Here is an 18,191-nt window from a genome sequence, read left to right as displayed (position 1 = left end):
CAGACAGTGTCCCCTCAAAACAGGTAGTGTCACCCCTAGGACAGGTAGTGTCCCCTCAGGGCAGGAAGTGTCCCCTCAAAACAGGCAGTGTCCCCTCAGGACAGGCAGTGTCCCCTCAGGACAGTCAGTGTCACCCCCAGGACAGGCAGTGTCACCCCCAGGACAGCCAGTGTCACCCCCAGGACAGCCAGTGTCTCTTGCCAGGCTTGCAGAATTTAACCCAAGACCCTCATTCCCAAGCACCTGGAACACAGAGGTCACTTTGCTGCTCGTGAAACAGCTTCTCTGGGAGTGAAAAGTGGTTGAAAGGATAAAAGTGCCACCAGTTCTGGCCATGCCACACTGCCCATGTAGCCAACAGCGCCTGATGGCAGAACACAACCCAAACCCTTGACAACAGAGCTGGATCCAAAATCCCAGTGTCTTGTTAAAACTTGGGGTCCGAGCCTGGGCCCCTCAGGAGGAGGAGACAGACCATCCTCCTGCTCACTAACAGAGGGACTGCTCCAGTCACAGTGTAGGATCCATAAACACAGCCCTGATCCCGCCACTCCTGACGGCTGCAGGCCACAACCCGCTGTCCCTAACTGGACAAGCTGTCCCTAACTAGGGACAATCTGTCCCTAACTGGACACCACGAGGGAATGCCATTTCCCTGGAAGCCACTCCACGAGACCCACACCACGAGCTCTCCGTGGGACAGCTGAGCTTACTAAGCCAGGCAAGGAATTCCAGGCCAAGCCCCCAACCCAGTCAACCCAAACCTCAGCACCAGGCTGGAGCCCAGCTGAAGTCTGGCTGCCCACTGCCCACAGCTGCTGCTGCTCCAGGGAGGCTCTCCCATCCCGGAGGGAGCATCCAGCACCCGCTGCCCCCACAGCCAGGCCCCTGGGGAAGCAGAGCCCACATTTACCTTGCCACCTCCGGGCTGGTGCTTCAGGTTTTCAGTGGAGCCGATTTTGGACTTGACGTTTTTCAGGTCGGGCATGGGCGCGGCCGAGGGCTGGATGCGGGTCTTGGCAGACGCCGGAGATTTCGGTGGGGTGCGAACCACTGCCACCTTCTTGGGCTCCCTGGCTGGTGGGGTGGGCAGAGAGGGGGTGCGGGAACGGCTGCCTGGAGTCCCGGGGGAGCCGGGACTGCTGTAACCGCTTCTGTCTCCAGACTTTGGCTGCTCACCTGGAGGTTGCAGACAGGGAGTGAGCACGGGTGGGCAACCCAGGCACACACCACCCCTTCCCTGCTCGCTCCCTGCCTTTTTGGGGTCGATATCCCCGGTCCCAGAGCCCACCCCGCTACTCCCAGTGCACGGCTGCGCTTTCTTCTACTCCATTTTGAAGGAAAACCCGTGATTTAAAGGCAATTTCCTAATATCTCAGAAGGAAGACGGTCTCCACTGCCTGGGTCACTGGTAATAAACTCCCACCCGAGCGTGGCATTGGCATGCATGACGAATTACAGACAAAAGACACTCAAAAACACATTTCTATTAGAAATTTAGAAGCATTTTTACATATTTTTTTCTCTGTAATTAAATAAGGCTGGTTGCTGAGCAGCTTAGAACCGTCCCCAGTTTGAAAAGCAACGGAAGAAGAAAGAAAACCCTTAAACGTCACCTTTCTCAGTCTTTGCTGCTGCAGGAGGTGGTTTTTTTCTGCTCCTTTCTGCCTGTTTAGTGAATGAGAAAGATGCTTAAACATAGTAAAGCCGGAAAATTAATTGATTTAAGGTTTTATGGAGCTCCAGTTAAGTATGAATATATATATGTATATTCAGTGAAATGCACCATTTTAATGGAAATTCACAATGCCTGATGCTTTCTGGGGTTTTCTTCTCTGAGAATAATAATGGGCTAATCTCCATTCCTGCAATCGAAGAATTGATCCTCTTGCCCCTGGTCTTTGTGAAATATTGTCAGAGAGAAAAGGAGTAGATGGATTTAAAAAGGAGCTGCCTAAACCTTCCAAACTGGAGGGTATCCCAAAGGGATAAAGCAACTGCCCTCTCCTACACATGTGTGAACAGAGCAGCACCTGGAAAGGCCACCTCCAGAGGGCTCATCCCAGCTCCAGGAGAGGGCTGAGCAGCTCCCACCCCCCTGGCAGAGCTCAGCCTGTGCTGTGCCCCTGCTGGGGCTCTGAGTTTGGCCATTAACCCCCCAGAGCTGCACAGGGGGGAACTTGGGAGCACCACTGAGGGCATCCCCACTGCGGTGGCGGGAGCAGGACACGGCTCCCACAGTCACCTACCGGAGCTGGGAGGGGTCTTGGGGGCCGTGGGGGTCTTTGCCGGGATGCGCGTGGCGTTGGTGGAGTTCCTCTGCGCCTGCCCCGAGCGCGGCGTGCCCGTCTTCGTGCCACCCCTCAGCTCCGGGCCCTGGGGACACAAGGGGGGTCTGTCAGGGATGGGCTGTCACCCCTCACGGGTCAGAGCACACGAGACCCCCCTGCTTCCTACACCCTGGCAGCCCAAGGGTTCCCCACACCTGGAATGTGCCAGTTCACACCTTGTCTCCTGCAACAGCACCTGCCACAAGCAGGGCACAGCCACACCTTAGGCACAGCCACAGCCAGGGCACAGCCACAAGGAGGGCACAGCCACAGCCAGGGCACAGCCACAGTTTGGGTACAGCCAAAGCCAGGGCGCAGCCACAGCCAGGGCACAGCCACAGCCAGGGCACAGCCACAGCCAGGGCACAGCCAAAGCCAGGGCGCAGCCACAGCCAGGGCACAGCCACAGCCAGGGCACAGCCACAACCTGGGCACAGCCACACCTTAGGCACAGCCACACCTTAGGCACAGCCACACCTTAGGCACAGCCACAGCTTGGGCACAGCCACAGCCAGGGCACAGCCACAACCAGGGCACAGCCACAACCTGGGCATAGCCACAAGCAGGGCACAGCCACGACCAGGGCACAGCCACAAGCAGGGCACAGCCACAACCTGGGCACAGCCACAAGCAGGGCACAGCCACAAGCAGGGCACAGCCACGGCCAGGGCACAGCCAGTCCTGGGCTGGTGGAATGACTGTGACCTTTCCCAGGTGAGCCCTTGGCTTCAGCTGCCCCATTCACCACCCCTGGTCTGGTGTGCGAAACTCCTCTGTTCTCTGAACTTCGTCACTTCATTTCCCCTGCCCTGCTAAAATTGTTACAGAAGATACATAAATTCAAGAGTATGTTCAGCTCCTTTGTTCTCTAAATCTCGTCACTTTGTTTCCCCTGCTCTGCTAAAATTGTTACAGAAGATACATGAAAATTCAAGAGTATGTTCAACTCCTTTGTTCTCTAAATTTCGTCACTTTGTTTCCCCTGTTCTGCTACAATTTCACACAGAAGATAAATTTATCCATGAGTCAAGTGCCGGGTTTCAAACACTGCGAAGCACCTCAGATATCCCCCCACCTACAGTACACCCCTGTCACACCTGCATCACCTGTAATGTCAGGTGAACTGCAATATCCTATCTATGGTCTCCTGGTCCTGCAGAAATCCTTCCCAAACCTCTGAACTCACACATCCTCTTACCGGTGACTACTTAGTGCTGGTCAGTGTAAAAGCTCATGGAAAACATGGAATTGAAAATTTACAGTCTGACTGGTCCCAAGGTAGCAGGGAAGCAGAGCAGAACCAGTAAAACCACATCCCATCATCTGTCAGTGGCACAGGTTGCCCAGAGAAGCTGTGGCTGCCCCTGGATCCCTGGAAGTGTCCAAGGCCAGGTTGGACGGGGCTTGGAGCAACCTGGGCTGGTGGAAGGTGTCCCTGCCCAGGGCAGGGGTGGCACTGGATCAGCTTTAAGATCCCTTCAAACCCGAACCATCCCGTGATGCTCTGATCCTGTGTGACCTGCAATCCCTGTGCTTTCCCTCACCACAGGTGTATTTGTGTGAGTGAACACAGCAAAGGGAACCCAGAGATGGGTGTGTTTGCATTTCCTACAGCAGCACCTGGTAGGTCTGGCTGTGGCACACTGCAAACACATCTGCTGTTTGCTGCCAATGCTCCCATGAAACACAGATAAAACTACAAAACAAGGAAGAGCCTAAAAGGACCTGGAAATGCCTCAGAGAGACCAGGTAACACCCTGCAGCAAGGAGCTATTTTTGCTCCATGTGCTGGTTCCTTCCAGCACCAAAACTGGAGCCAAACCTGGCCATGGCCATGGGAAGGTGAGGCACATCTCACCCTCTCCACAGACCAGGGAGACTCAGCCAAGCACCATCACTCAGGAATGCTTTAAGGTATTCCCCTTTGCCTCTCTCACACCCCATTTCCTTACCTTGGCTTTCATTTCTGGCGTTCCTGTACTGGCAGCTCGGGGTGTGGCAGGAGGGACTCGCTTAGAGGCAGGAGCAGGGCTGGAGGGTGGTTTCGAAGGGGCTGTGCTAGAGGAGGTGTGTCGGTGGGGGGGGATGGAGGGTCTGTCCCCTGGGGGTTTGGCAGTGGAAGGTGAGGATTTCTTAAACGTGGAAACAAAATAAAATGGGAACAAACGACAAAAAAAAATCAGCATGGGAGGGAAACAAAATGGGATCAGCAACATAAAATAGGATTAGAAGGTGCAATGCAGAGCTGGGTGGGGGATAGGTGTTAGGTGGCACTGCCAGGGCCCCATGGCTGCTCCACCAAGTATGGGATACCCCAGCTATTCCTTCCACAGGGTGCAGTGACACCCGAGCCTCTTCCTGGGGACACCCTGTGACAGCCTGTCCTTGCTTCTGCCTTCCACACCAGGGGCACATTTCACCATCAGAACCCTCAATTCACTCCCAAACCCTCCTCCTTCCTGCCAAAGGAACAGCACTACCAACACCAGCATTTCTGAGAGATGCAGGTGGCTGCTCCCAGCTCTCTCAACCCCATCCCACCTGCTCTGCCAAAAACAGACCACTGGTTTTATCTAGGCTTGGTACTATGTCTAATGCTCAGCCTGATACAACCCTGCCAGACTTCCCTAGAGGAAAATCCAATTTCACACTGTTTGCAAATAATTCTATTCCTCTTCTTCAATTTTTTACCCCTTAAACTGCCCCTCAGCTTGTCCATTATCCCACTCAGGCACTAACCAAGCTAATGGCCAGATGAACTAAACCTCCTCCAAATTACCAGTGTGACAGATACCATTAAACCTCTGGAATCTCAAACTCTGTTGATGATCCCTGTGGATCCCTTCCAACTCAGGATATTCTATGATCTGCAAGGCCTAGATTATTTAATTTAATGTTTAATTACATGTTTTGCTCTTTTCACTGTTCATCCCCAGTACACCCAGTGCAGTCTTGAGTCTGCCCCAAAGGCAGCTGCTGCTTTCCAGTGCTGGGCTGAGAAAATGACTTCTCCAACCTCACACCCAACCCCGTGAGCCACATGTTTGATTTAGGTTTGGATCATTTCCTCACCCTCAAAGAACCCCATGGATTGCACCATCCAACCAGGGCAAAGGAAGAAAAAATAAAAACACTGTTGAAAAACAAATGGAAGAATGGAAGGGATGGGAAAGGTTTCCTCAGAGACAACTGCAGGCCAGGAGAGCAGGAGAGGAGCCAGGAACATGCACAGGTGTCACCTCTGGCTTATTTTTTATCTCACCTTGGGTTTCTTTTCATCAGCTTCAGTCCCTTCCTTGTCAACACGACCTGACAAAGGGAAACACACAGTTACACCTCTTGGGACTGGTCAGGAACTCCAGAGAGAGGACAACACACGTGCTGGGGGCTGTTCCCTGTCCCTGCTCACCCTTAAACTAAACTCTGTTCTTAGAAATATATTACCAAGTCACCACTTCTTGCAGAAATCCTTCCCCATGGTAAACACATTCTTTCTGGGTTAACAGATGATCCATGTTAGTCACCACTGAGACGAGACACCACCGACGAGGTTTCTATGAGAGCATTTTGCCCAGATCTGCACTCAGATCCAGCAGGATCCATCCAGTTTAGGACAGAAAGTTCCCTTCAACGAGTCTCCCTCTCTAAAACACCCACTAGTTCCAGCAAGTATATAAATAAAGACTCAAACCAAAGGATGCCCCAATCCAGCAGCACCGTGACCTCATTTAAGGTGGCTGTTCAGTGTGCTGGCTTTGCAGAGCACTTTTATCCCTGGATGTTGTTAATTCCCATCTCTCCTGACACACTGCTCTCTGCCTCCTAGCATAGTGCCCCTTCCACCTGGGTCAGTCTAATTAGGAGATTAAAAATGGGGAGGAAGTACTGTTTGTAGTACAAGGCACTCATAACAGAGCCCTTTTCCCCTGTCTTCAGCTAATTCCTCCCCAGTCTGGGAGGAAAAGCTGCTGACACTGTTCCCAGTGTTTGGAAACTTGTCCTAGGGGGTCAGCCCTTTCCTGGTGATGTGGACCATGCTGTTAATCCAACACTGACCCATCCCAAATTCAGTTAAACTGCAAATTGGATCAAGGCTAGAGCTGAATAGCCACAGAGTATCTGTTTTGAAGGGAAAGACCATTAAATAATTGAATTTCTCCTACTGAATCAGAAGCTGGCTGGCTCTGCACAATGCATCCCCACCCCACCATCATTCCAGGCTCCAGTGCAAGCCATGCCAGTGCCCTGCAGCACACGTGGGAAGCTTCCACTGCCAATTCCATAGGGAACAACGAGAAATATGTTATGAGCTTTAGCTCTAATGGAAAAAGCTCCATCAACAATTTCTTCATGAGCCCACGCAGCAAGAGCACGTTCTGCCTGCCACAAACCAGAGCAGCATTCCCAGGATAATGGAGGCAGCCAAGACAGCTTTTGGGATGTGTAACTGCAGGGAGAAGCAGAGCTTCCCCCAGGATAGACCCTGGGCAGCCAGAGCTGAGGTACAACACTGTGGACACCAACGTGTGTCCTGCTGTGTTAGCACAACTCATGACAAAACCTTCCTCTGGACACTGAGCAGGGCCTCTAGTGACATTCCTGAGCCTCGGAGGGGTGGAAAACAGCCTTGGAGAAAGGAGAGGTCTAAGGGATGCTCGTGCATTCAGCGGCAAACTCAGACCTTCACCCAAAACAGCCCAGCCCTGCCCACAGGACTGTTAGATGTCTCCACGCACACAGGCAGCTCCCACTGAACCCCCCAAATGCTCTGGAATGCCCAGGGACATCCCATCCAGAGCTGGGATTGGAGCAGGATGCTTTGGAAGAGCAATGGACATGCCTGGCAGTGGGGAAAGGCCCAGCTGGCTGCAGACCCTGCCTGCCGCAGCAGTCAGCAGTGGATATTTAAGGGGAAAGTATAAGAAACAGGATCAGTGCGGGGCTTCTCCATGGTTAGACCTGCCCACCCTTGCCTTTTTTCCTCCTCCCTCCTCTTTAGGAAAGCCATTCCAAGAGTTATTGGACCAGACATGCAAACCAGATGGGACGTGTCCTGCCGGGACGAGCCGCAGCGCGCGCCAGGTCAGCCCCGCTCCAACAGGCCAGAACCACGTCCATCCGGTCCTCCTCTCCTCTGGGAAGGTGCCAGGTGGGAGTTAAGGCGCCCACCCAACAGATCCAAGGAACTCAAACTAAAAACAGGTGAAAAAAAAAAAGCACGACTGGGGACACGCCAGCACCATGCAAGGGACCGCAAACGGCAGCGCAAGGGTTGGGAATCCAACCCGGGATTAAACAGGGAGGGAAGGACTGGATGGGAGCAGCAGCGGCGCGTTGGAGATCAGTTCACAGCGCAGATCCAGGCCATTTCCAAGCAGCAGGACTCGAGGTGGCAGCAAGCTGTGGTGCTGCCTAAGGCAGCCTGTTGGGAGCAAGCCACCGTGAATGAGCCGAGGGCAGCGAACGGAGCACACACCTTGAGGAGAGGGACACGGCTGGCTTTGTCTGCAGCCGGGGCACAGGGCTGCTTCTGGGGTCTCTGACACTCTCCTGTGTCTGGCACAACCTCAGCAGCTTTGTCTTCCACATCACCTTTTAACTCAGAAGGGAGTTTGGCTGTTTCTAGCAAGGGCCCAGAATCTTCTCCCTCCTGGGCTCAGCTTCTTTTTGGGAGACGGTTTCAGGAGGCTCTGATGGTGGTGAAGTCTTACCTCCTTCACCCTCAGTGGCTGCTTCTCCTCTTGGTTCCTCTCCTGCTTTCTGTGACTGAGTTTCAGCCAACAGGTGCCTATCTCGGGGTGCTCTCTGGGGACGTCTTTGGACTCTTCTCTGGCACGTTCTTCAAGAGTCTCCTTGGCTGTGGGGACACGAGCCTGCTGCAGGTCAGTGTGTGAAACCTGCTGAACCACCAGGGACAGCAAATCCTGCTCAGAAGTTCAGCAAACACTCACGATCCATCCCTCTCCTGCCCACTGGAATCTTCCTTTAATGGGGCTTTGGTACACAAAGGAGGTGGTCCCTCCTTATGGTCACCTGTGCCCCCTGCTCCTGCCAGCACATCACACGGCCCAGCTCTGGCTCAACCCAATGCCTTCTCTGCCTCGATGATCCCACAGCTCAACCGTGCCTTCGGATGCTCTGGAGCTTGGTACATATCCGGGGGATTGGGATGGTGACTCAATTCTGGTGGGAGCTGCTGCTGCTGGAGCCTTTGTTCACGTGACAGGAGTGGCTGCTGAAGGCCCCCAGGTCCCTGCTTTGGGGGTGGCTTTCTCCTTTACTGCCTCTCCCACAGGCTCCGAGGGCCAGGCTGGAGCTTTGGAGAGCTCGGCTCCCCTGGAGTTGAAGACGTGGGGTATGAAGCAGGGGCAAAAAATTAGCACAGCATGTCAAACAGTCATGTAATGCTGAGAGACTGATGATTTCTACTGTCAACTGAGAGGATAAAAGAAGTCCCACACCACCCCACTGAACAGACACTCACTGCCACAGTGGCTTTTGCCTTTAAAGAACTCTGATCCCCATGGGAATCACAAACAGTGACAGCCACAGTGCATGGGAGACCAGATTCCTGCCTGGACCCGGCCTTGGAGGTTGTCCAGGTTCACACCTGTACTCCATGAGCTGGTTCAGCTGTAGAAATTTCCAGAAGCCAAGAACATCCCCCTTTCCAATCTAACACCACCATGGGACCATCAGTTTGCTGGTCAGTGCCCACCCCTTCCTGCCTCAGGGCCTGAACAAAACAGGCCAGACACTTCCCCTCCTTCCCAGGCTCCCAAAATCCCTGCAGCTCTTTCCTCCCTTTGGGAGATGTTCAGGCACACACAGCACCTCTCAGAGCTCAGACACCCCCTGCTCTGCTCTCCAGGTTCATTTCTGCTGCCCATGGGCGTGGAGAAGAGCACTCCCACGTCTCCACTCTTATTTCATCAGCCAGCCAGAGCAGTAAAGGACTGTGAGGGAAAACGCAGTTGCGTGATTTTGGACTGTGCCCCCCACTGAGACTCCATCAGAGCTCCAGACAGGCTGCCATATATTGGGGCTGAGTGACATTTAAACCCCAAATCTGAGGTCCCAGAGACACAGATCTCTCTCTCTCTCTCTTTTTTGGGGGGTATGTGTGTGTGTAAAAGAGGGAGTTCTGTTGTTGCTGATCTCGTGCACGACACAGACATTTACAATTTCACCCAACTGCAGAGTTAAGTCACATATTCCACTCAAGCCAGAGCTTTTCTGTTGAAAATTCATTCAGCTGAAGCAAAGATCCACTGAGCAATGGAGAATTCACCTGGACAGAGGTAAATTGCTTTAAAGTCAACCATCCTAGCAGGAACGTGCCTGTTGCATTATGAATTTGCCCAGCTTCAAAGAATCTTTGGTCTTTTTAAGCACTGCTCAGGTAAACCAAAGAGCCCAAATCAGAGCACTGCAGTCCTGAGATCACAGCTATGGCTCTGGCAGATTAACAAACAAGACCAAAACAAGAAAAGATGAATCAAGACCGATTTGGTCTTTTATCAATGTCCTCCCCTTTTTAAGAGAATATCATGGTTTAAGTGAAACCACCACACAAAGACCCTGGAAACTGTGGTTTAAAAGAAAACTTCAATCGGCCCCTATTGGAAGGTAATATTTGAAATATGGCATCAAGAAACACCTTTTGTAATCACAGGGATTTGAAGTGTTCAGGCAGCAGCCAGCAGGTCAACCTGGTTCATTTCTTCTGCAAAGGAACATCACGACCACTAATGAGCAGCAGTGCAGGAATGTGGACAGGCAGTTCATGAGCTGTGCTTCCATATTCCAGGATTCTTCAGGGGTTTTGAGGCAAATCTGCAGCGCAGGGTCAATGCCAAACTGGGAATCAGAGGATGCTCCTCCACCTGAGACTCCAAAAGCATTTTAAGATGCTCCATCTGCACTGCAAATATTGTATTTTAGCCCCCCACATCAGGTAGGTACCAGTGAGACACCCAAGGCTCTGTGTGTCAATAATCATATTTTCCTCTGAATCAAAGAGAACCACTAAAAGGAAGCAGCACATTATTACAAGCCCACTTTCAGAGATGGAACAATTTATAAAGAACCTATATAGGTTTTGTCAGAGCTCCAACTCATTGTATGGCTCCATATGTGACAGCTCAAAGATCCCAGGACAGGACAGAAAGGTCTTAGAAAAAAATCTGGTGCGAAACAGCACTAAAACCAGGGTAGAGAGAAGAGAGAACTTCACCCCCTTCTTGATAAGTCTTGATTTCTGTCTTATAGTGGAATCACTACTTTAAATACAGAAGAGCTGCCAGTCCAAAAACCACTGGCCAGGCAAGCACAGGTTCTATTTTAACTGCAGGGTGCACAGAACTGTGCTCATCTGTGTGCAGAGAGCAAAGACAAGCTGAATTCTGCCCTGAGCTCAGAAGGCAAAGACCTATTTACTTCTGTAAAAGACACGGACGCCTAAATGCACTAATGGAGCCATGAGGAGGAGACACCGCCCAGCTGGAGGGGTTTGTTATGTTTGCTGTGCAGAAAACTGCCTTAGAAAATGGAGTTTAACTGAGATTTTAAACAGCACACCAAATTAGGGCTGTGTGGAGGCAAGACAGCAACATCACGGGGAGTCTGAATCCCTAAGTCTGCCCCAGTAGGCATGGAATTAAGCCAGCACTGGGTGTTTTGGGAAAACCCCATCCTGAAGCTTTCCATCAAATCTGAACTGAGCAGAGTCAAGAGAGGCTTTCCAGGTAGCCAAGACATCCCAGATAATTCTTGGCTCATCTAAGCAGACACAATTAATGCTCTGAGAACACTTGCTGCCCCTGTGTCTGACTTGGCCACTTCACACTCCCTAAGACTGGGATAAGGAAAACAAACCCTTCATGTTGAAGTCAGAGCATCAGTGAGTAGGTTTGAGACATGTTTTCCATTAGGAAGACACAGTAACCAAACAATTCACTGATTGTGTGTGTGCCATGCAGGGCCCACACTGCCTCTGTTCAGTGTGAGCAGCTCCTCCCGGTCACGGCACATCCCAGCTCTGCCATCAGCTTTCCAGCCTGGAGAATGCCCTGGTTTTGCAACTGGACAAACAAGTACCATGACTTTGGTTGTCTGAGAGAGAAATTTGGTGCATGAAAAGCTGCAGTTACCTGAAATGAGTATGTCTGAACATTCCAAGCATGGATGACCCTTCCCTGTCAGGAACAGGGAGAAGTGCACAACTGCCGTGCAGTGCAGAGCATTTCATCACAGAACAAAATTCCCAAGCCACCAGCAACCAGTTGCACACGTGGGCAGCAATAACTGGACCCAGGGACAGATGATTCACCCACCTGAGTGTCATCTCCTGCAGCGTGGTCCAGGTTGGGAGTGGCTCCTACGCCCGCCTCTTCAGCTGCTCCCAGGTCAGAGGAACAAGGGGAAAAATACGATCAAAACAAGAGTTAAGTTAAGTGTGTGCCTGGAGAACTTATTTACCTCCCTTCTGATGCTGCCCATCAGATTGGGTATGATCTCTGCTGTATCATGAGCAGGGCAGGATCAGAAAGGAAATCACTCCACATCGATGACAGATCTGGACAGATCTACTCAGCCTGTGCTGTACCAGACAAGAGGTGTTCCATCAACTCACACATCCTAGATGGCAGGTTAGTACAAGCTCTTTCAGGTAGGAAACAGGCTGTTAAGGAGAAAGGAAACTTGTGGATTTATATCCCCTCTTCTTCCCTCACCTTCCCTTTATGTAGCCAGCAGCACTCACACAAATGTCTCTTCCCTGAGCCCACCTTCTTGGTGTCTGCTACCCACCTCACCACAATGAACCCTGCCAAGGCTGTGTGAGTCCAGTAATTCCAAGCTGATATGAATCTGACACTTCAGGAACACTGGAACATCAGAGAAGCACAGTCTTCCTCACAGCGATGATGGTTTGCCTCTCTCAGAATTTTTCCAATTTATTCCATGAGTACTTTCAAACCAGCTTAAACAATTATACTTGCATGTCACATTCTCTAGCCAAACTAGAACTTCTCTTTCCCTGTATTTTTTTTCCCAGGAGTTCAGGACACACTGGCTCCCTGGTACAGCAGATCTTGCACCAGGGTCTGCACATCTTGCAGCAGGTGAACCACTCTGTGTCCCACTGCAGGGCTCCACCAGCCTGGGGATGGATGCAGATGGATTCACTGCTGGGAGTGTGTTCCAGTGTTTGGCATCACCAGAAGCCCTTTTCCACCCTACCTTTCTAAGGTCCTGCTGATGCTCAGGAAAAGCCAGGGCTAAGGACACGGGGACACATCCTCATTGTTCAAGACAGACTGCCCCTCTCGCAGCTATGCCCTCTCCTACCACAACAGCATGCTGCAGTCACTCCTGCTCTGCCTCTGGAAGGCACCAGCCCTCCTGGAAAACCAGGCCAGGTGCAGGGACCCCACAGGCCATTCAGGGCTGAATTAGCCATTCATTCCTCTGATATCCTTAAAAAGCACTGCTGCAGTGGCCTGGTTTCACCTGCCATCCAAGACCCGGCGCGGGCTGGGCAGAGCCAGAGTGCTCCGGGATGAGGGGCTGCTGGAAGAGGGGCTGGAACGACCCGGATCTGCTCGGCCTGAAGGTGGGAGGCAAAGCCACCACAGAGACACCAGACAGAAAGATTGTCAGACAGAGCTGCGAAGGAGAAGAGAAAGCTGCGAGTTTCCCTCAGGATGGGGAAGGCAAGAGGACAACTGTAAGCCAGGAATTATTTGGAGAAGAAGAAGCAGCGTCAGGAGCAAAGCGTCCCTGCGAGAGGTTTCATGGTGTTATCTCACAGCACCAACCAGTCCAGCTCTCTGCTCTGTCTGCATCAAGAGGTGGAACTGCACCTTGGTCTCCCTCACCTGTGGTTCCTTCTGGGATCTCCCCGTGCTGTTCCACACCACCCTGATCCTCGTGGTCTCCTTCCTCCACTAAAGGTGCTGTGGCATCTGAAAAACAACGCAGCTTTCACACAGCTGTTGGGTGGCAAAGCCCTGGGGAGGCCAGGACATGCCTGAAGAACCCTTTTCCTCAGAAAAGCACTCAACTCCCTCCCTTCAGCCAGTGGAGCTTGTGGAGGGGGACAACCAAGCACGACACAGCAAAGCCAATATCACAGGGACACCAGGAGCTGCCCCTCTGCCACACAACACGCCACAGCACACTCCTTATGCTTCTGAAGGCTTTGAACTCTATCCGAAAATCCACAGCCAAAAGCAGCCACTGGTGCCTGAGCCACATGCACAGCAACGCTGTCTGCACTGGGACATCACTGGCCTGGAGCAGGACAGAGCAGCTCCCACAGGACACCTTCACAAACCTTCCCAGCACTCTGGGCAGCTCTGGGACAGACAGACACTTGGCTCCATCCACCACAGGGATGTCTGCTCCTCGTGACAGTACCGATCCAACTGGAAAGAGGGACAGTATCCCCTCCTGCACCAGCCAGGTTTTACATCCTGATTTCCTGAGCCACCTCACAGACAATCAGACAGCCCAGACCTCCAGCGGGACAGGGCTGGGACTGCTCAGCATCTCTGTCCACCTCTCCTTTCTTTTAGACCAATTTTGCAAGCTAATGCCTTTACTGAAGTCTCCAAAGGCAGATCCTTGTGATTAAAGCACCAGAGGAACACACAAGGTGCAGTTAATTGAAATGCTGAACAAGTCTCCACTTTGGAATGAGTTTCCTTCTACAAACATGACAATCAGGTAACACTCCAGAGCAGCAGACATGGCTTGAGTCCTACCACCATGACCTTCCCATCAGCATGAGGTTTGGTTTTATGTCTGGAGCCTGCCCAGCTCATCATTCCAGCAGGAATCTCACTGTACTAATGAACACGTAAACACAGAGGGGGCAAAAACCAGCTGGCTCCAAAAGGGAACTCAGCAAACAGGACGTGCTGTCAGTGCTTGGGGGAGCACAGTGACACAAACCTGTGTCACAAAACACAGGATTGCTCCCGGCTGAGCTAACAGGACCTTGCAGTCCCCACGTAAAAAATCTTCAGGAAACAAACCACGAGCAACTTCCTGAGCTGTAATAAACACTTCACCTTCTCTTGCCTTCCAGCCCACCTTTAGAGCACGTTATCTCATTCTGCAGCATGGCAAACATCACTGTGATGAGACTAAGGAAGAGCTTTTGTCCAAGAGTGCAGACGCTCCTCCTGAGAAACCCCACCAGCACACGGCACGGCGAGTCTTTGGGCAAGGTTTACCACGACCCCATCCATCATGGTTTCAAAGCAGTAAGTCAAAGAGCTCCCACCTTCTGTAGTTGGGGTGCTCTTAGCGTCAGATGTTTCAGAAACAGGCTCATCCGATCCATCATCGACTGGTATCTGAAGGGGATAGCCTGGAAAACATTCAAATACTTACAACAAGTCCTTGGCTACGAATTAGGGCCCGGGCGTTACCAACTCTGACTGCCCAGATCCACAGCAGCGAGAAACCGTGACTGGAGAGGAAAAACCACCCGGACTAAAAGCAAGCAAAGCGTGAAAATGCCAACCAAAAGCACCAGTGTCATCACCAAAAGGAACGAGCGGAAACCCATCAGCAAAGAAAAGCCCAGTGAACCGGACAGGCAGAAACAGCAAAGCATGGCAGGAGCAGGCAAGGAGATCTTAGCAACGTAAGGAGGAAAGATGTGCAACTCCTGAGTCACTGTTGTCCTCCCTGGGGCCCTCAGCTCCCTCCCAGAGCAGGCTGAGCACTCCCACGACTGCAAACCAGCCCGTCTTTGTAACAGGATCAGTGCAGGACAAAAACCGGGCCAAGACGTGGTGGCAAAAGTTTTTTGGAAGAGCAGGGCAAGAGGCACAAGTCTTCCCTCAGCAAAGGGTCTAGGCAAATCAAATAATGAGAGCTGGAAAAACTGACTTAGGAAAGAAGAAGCAAAATCCCTGGGAAGCTGATGAGCGAAACAAGCTGAGAGGAGCCGTCGGACTGCAATGCGTTACAGAGCCGGGATGAATGGATGCTATGGATTCTCTCCAGGGCAGAGGCAATCCATTTATGGAAGGGGTGTCCAAAGCACCTCAAGAAAAGAAAATTAAGATGATGTTTATGTGGAGCGTAGCCGGGAGTGAGTCCCACCAGGTTTGTGAGCGTTGTGTGGGTTTCCAAGCTCAGCTGTGGAGCGTGGTGGAATGAGAAAGGAAAGGCCTCTGGAGAAATGCAGGTCTGACATATGGGGAGGAAGACTCTGGCATGGCCCCTGCTCCCAGAGCTCTCTGTTCAGTTGTCCCCAGGTCCCTGTGCAGGTGAGGAAAGCAGGCAGCAAGCAGCACCCTTGAGCTGTGACCCCAAATAAAAGCAGTGCTGTGTTTTTATAGCAAACTGAGGAGTGAACAAACACACAGTTGCGAAGCTGCAGCAGTAAGATCATCCCTAGCCTGGATACCAGGGGTTATTCTGCTTGTGCTGGGCAATGATATCCCAGAGCAGCATTTTCCTACGACTGTAAATGCTGGAGCATCTTGTGGCTGCAGCCAGATGATCCACGACATCCTTCCACACATATCCCCTCTCCTGGCTGTCCCCAAGGACCCCTCGCACCACCACGCTGTTCCCACTCCCCTGCTGAGATCAGCAGTGGGCAAGGCAGGTCCTTTCAGCATCTCCTGGGCGTGCTCACCTGAGGAGAAGTGTTTTTCCTGGCCAGGTGCGTGATCCTCCATCATGGTGATGTCCTGAGGCTGCTCCGCTACCTCTCAGCAAAGGTTCCTGGTGAGAGTAAAAACAAACACCCATTAGGCAAAACCTGACACAGTAGGAGCAAAGGAAAGGTTTAACTGTTCCTGCACAAGGAAAATATGTGCCAGTCACTGCATCCCCCACAAGGATACAGGCAACTTCTGCCCAGCTGCACCCAAATTCCACAGGTATTTAAGATGTGCCAAGCCAGATTTCCATCCTGGTGCACACAGGACACTGCTCAGCCACCATGTTATCCCAGGAGATCACTGGGAGCAGCAGGGTAAGTGCAGATGTACTTCTGGTGCTCAAAACTCTGCATTTCCCAGTTTAACCAGTCTCTCAGCAGAAGTGTCTGCTGGCAAGGCATGATGCTGGCGTGGGAAGAAATGCTTTCCATCCCTGTGGATACACTCAGCAGGGATATACAGCTAGCACAATACACTCATCATCCTAAAAGCCACCCAAAAGTGACATACGGGGTAATCCAGGACTTTCCAGACACGGATTTGGACCAGGGACTCTTAGAGAACAGGGTCTCACTTGGTTGTGGTTCTGAGGGGACAGCACAACAGCAGGATTTAACCCCAAATCCTTCTTGCAGGGCTCAGAAAGCCATACCACAGTGCAGAGCAAAGCACACAGGGCTGGACATTGGGGGGGAGCAGGAAGGTGCCAAAACTCAGAGTCATTTTTCTGAAGTGCATCGATCTACAAAAGGAAATGAAGTTGCCAACAACCATTATCTGCTCCCTGATGCAGGGACTGTGTTTCTCCCTGGTCTCTGTGCTGGTTGGACAGACAGTGCTTTTAGCTGACTTCCTAATAGCTGATATAATTACAGCCCCTGGCAGTGATTAATAATCAGCTATTACTGTGATCATATGTTTGCCATGACCATCAGAAGCTAATGAATCCAGCAACAAAGCTCAGGTTACCAGGAGCAAGGAAGAAACTTGTGGTTTTGTCTGCTGGCAATAAAAACTGGATATATGGAACCACACCAGAGAAACTCCAGGGCCAGTAACCAGATCTCTCACCCAGCTTTTTTAAGCCTTAACAAGATGACTCTGCAATTTAATTTCTGCCTCAGACAGATACAAAGCCATTTGACAGAACTGTATTAAGGAAGTTCCAGAACTTTCCCTAAAAAGAACCTATAAAGATAGAAAGATAAAATAGGAAAGAATTAAGTATCTAATTTTTGTCCCAAAAATGGTGGGCCCCAATTATTTAGACATATGGTTGCTCTCCTCCCAGCACTCAAAGAATCATATTGATTATATCCTGGTCTCATCTGGCTAATGCTTGATATTATTTACAGGTCTATTTAGCACTGAAATACTAAAATGTAGTGTCAACCTGGTGTAGGGGCCACAAAAGCAACTTGGGCACAAACATGAGTGTAAAATGACACACAGATGTGCTGCTCTGCTGTGTTAGTGTGTGTGCACATACACAAAATTACCTCTCTGCCCCAAACACACACGTGGGACTGGGTACAGCAGTTTTCCCAGTGCACTGCCCTGTCTGCTGGCAGGAAAACACGGATGGCAGGAGCAGCTCCCACCCCCTTCCCCACCGGTGATCCCCTCCCAGCCGCGTTCCCTCACTACACATCCACAGACATCAACATCTTTGCTTCCCAACTGCTCATCCAGAGCAAACCACTCTCCAATCTGCTGTGCTGCATTTAGATGAGGCTGTCTCCTTACTCTGCCTCCTTCCCTCTCTTCCTCCCACGGGTTTTTTGGAGAAGAGCAGTTCGTGTCCCCCCCCCAGTCTCCCTGGAAAGCCACACTTAGTCCTTTCTTGCCTCTGGACAAGAATTTCCTGGGACACCACCCAGAGAGGACTCTAGTGAGCTCACATAACCTGTCAGAGGTTTATCTGCTGGCTCCATGGACAGCACCCGACACAGAGAAGACCTTCCACTTTTCCTGGGAATACTGCATTTAGCAGGGATGCAGCCCTGGCACCGCAGCAGCAGCGGCCGTGATTCAGCAAAGGCTGTCAGTGCTTCCCGCTGTCCTGCCAGTGCCAGGGCTTTCCAGCACAAAGGAATGGCTGGGTGTTGTGCAGGGAAGCAGGTGATCCTGTCATCTGTCCGTGCTGCTCCTGGCCAGCCCCTGCTCCCAC

The 18,191-nt window shown here is 51.6% G+C and overlaps 1 protein-coding gene across 1 annotated transcript in view; it reads right to left on the bottom strand.

Annotated features, from left to right (window-relative positions):
• LOC116798538 (microtubule-associated protein tau-like) overlaps positions 1-18,191 on the bottom strand; it is a 47,840-nt gene that overhangs the window by 10,616 nt on the left and 19,033 nt on the right. The window contains 9 exon segments of the mRNA XM_032711035.1: positions 914-1,179; positions 1,617-1,657; positions 2,240-2,376; positions 5,593-5,639; positions 8,448-8,457; positions 11,666-11,727; positions 13,211-13,297; positions 14,623-14,709; positions 15,994-16,082. Of these exon segments, the coding sequence (XP_032566926.1) occupies positions 914-1,179; positions 1,617-1,657; positions 2,240-2,376; positions 5,593-5,639; positions 8,448-8,457; positions 11,666-11,727; positions 13,211-13,297; positions 14,623-14,709; positions 15,994-16,039 (783 nt within the window). The 5' untranslated portion in view covers positions 16,040-16,082.

Source organism: Chiroxiphia lanceolata, chromosome 26, assembly GCF_009829145.1.
Source record: "Chiroxiphia lanceolata isolate bChiLan1 chromosome 26, bChiLan1.pri, whole genome shotgun sequence".
Lineage (NCBI taxonomy): Eukaryota > Metazoa > Chordata > Aves > Passeriformes > Pipridae > Chiroxiphia > Chiroxiphia lanceolata.
The sequence above is the reverse complement of the archived record's forward strand: the minus strand, read 5'-3'. Positions and strand labels throughout refer to the sequence as shown.